The 1,417-nt window shown below is 71.9% G+C and overlaps 1 protein-coding gene across 1 annotated transcript; it reads right to left on the bottom strand.

Annotated features, from left to right (window-relative positions):
• Positions 1–277: 277 nt before the first annotated feature.
• LOC123254052 (large subunit GTPase 1 homolog) lies at positions 278–1,403 on the bottom strand. Its single transcript, XM_044683125.1, has 3 exons — positions 1,303–1,403; positions 995–1,177; positions 278–865 (listed from the first exon to the last, which is right to left on the bottom strand). The coding sequence occupies exons 1-3, from the start codon at positions 1,378–1,380 to the stop codon at positions 698–700; spliced, it is 429 nt and encodes a 142-aa protein (XP_044539060.1). The 5' UTR covers positions 1,381–1,403; the 3' UTR covers positions 278–697.
• Positions 1,404–1,417: the final 14 nt, after the last annotated feature.

Below are 1,417 nucleotides of genomic sequence, written 5' to 3'. Positions count from 1 at the left end.
CTGGGCTTCGGAGCTCCCCCGGGCCTCCCTCTGCCCCTTCCTCCTCCCTAGATTGAGCGCCGCCGCCAGGGGCCCTCCGTGTACACACCTGGAAAGACCCAGGGCTGAGGCTCGAACCCGAGCCTCCAGAGGCTGGGCCTTGTGCGATGGGGAGGCTGGCTGCTTCCGGGCTTAAACTCTGACCCTCCTGGGATGACCCCCGGCCCGTCTCCCTCCCAGGGCCCCCCATTGCTGGGCAGGACAGAAGGGGCCCCCCGAGGCAGGAAGCTCGCTCGGCTGCTTTATTAAGAATTTATTAAATCGGGCTCCGAAGGGCCGAGGCACCAGCCCAGAGGCTGAAGTCCTCCCCCGGCCCAGGGCAGGACACTGGGGAGGCGGCTGGGTTCAGGCAGGGCGTCCTGGACGGGCCTGGGCGACCCCCGGCTCGGCAGCAGGAGGCTAAGGAGAACCCCTGCATGAAGAAGGCGGCCCGGCCCGGGGCCAGTCGCCCGGCTGCTCGCTGGCCACCGCACGGGGGAACGTGAAGCAGCGGGCGGCCACGCCTGGGCCCGGGTTCTAACGGCGTCTCTGCGGCTCCATCCTTGGCCCCAGCTTGACTTCAAGGACGTTCCCGTGGCTCGTGGGGGGACCCGCAGTCTGGCACCGGCCGGCACGAGGATCCGCCCCGCAGCCCCCCCGGACTCATGGGCCCCCCGATTCACGCGTCCAAGTGGCCGGTGAGCCGCCGCACCTTCTCCTTCTTGTTCCGGTTGCCGTGCTTCTTCCAGGGCTTCCCGGAGCCCCCGTGGGGGCCGGCAGAGGGTGGCGGGGCGGGCCTGTGGCCCATCACGGCCCGCACGCCCCTGGTCAGCGCCCTCACGTTCTCCTGGGGAACGAGGGAGCCATGACTGAGGGCTGCGAGGGGGCAGGAGGCCCGGCCATCCCGAGCCGCTCCCCCCGGCGTCCCCCCGCTCCATGGCGCGCACCCTCGAACCCGGGCCCCTCCCCGCCTCACCTGGTGAAAGAACGCTCGGTCCACCACGTTCTCGATCTGCCGGGCCTTGTGGGGGCCCCGCTCCGGCCTCCGTGCCTCGGCCGCAGCCTCCGGCCTCCCCCGGCTCGGCCTCCGTGGCCGGTGCTGCTGCTGGAAGTCCTCGGCGGCGATGCCGGGAGGGGGGTGGCAGAAGAGCAGCTTCCCCTGGAAGGCACAGGCGGGGCTGCTGTGGGGCCCAACCAGCCCTCACGGCCACCCTGGGGGCCCTCGGCGTGGGGACTCGGGGAGCAGAGGGGGAGGGGCGGCCCCCCACGAGACACTTCCCTCACCTTGACGTAGTCCTTCAGGACGTAGCGGGCGGCCCGGGGCTGGTCAGGCTGGCCGTGGGCGGTCATGAAGCCCCTCATGCCTGGGGGGACAGAGCAGGAGGGTAGAGCCCGGCCC

The sequence above is a fragment of the Gracilinanus agilis genome, unplaced genomic scaffold, assembly GCF_016433145.1.
Source record: "Gracilinanus agilis isolate LMUSP501 unplaced genomic scaffold, AgileGrace unplaced_scaffold1344, whole genome shotgun sequence".
NCBI classification, from domain to species: domain Eukaryota; kingdom Metazoa; phylum Chordata; class Mammalia; order Didelphimorphia; family Didelphidae; genus Gracilinanus; species Gracilinanus agilis.
Note: the sequence above shows the minus strand (reverse complement) of the source record. Positions and strands in the feature narration are given on the sequence as shown.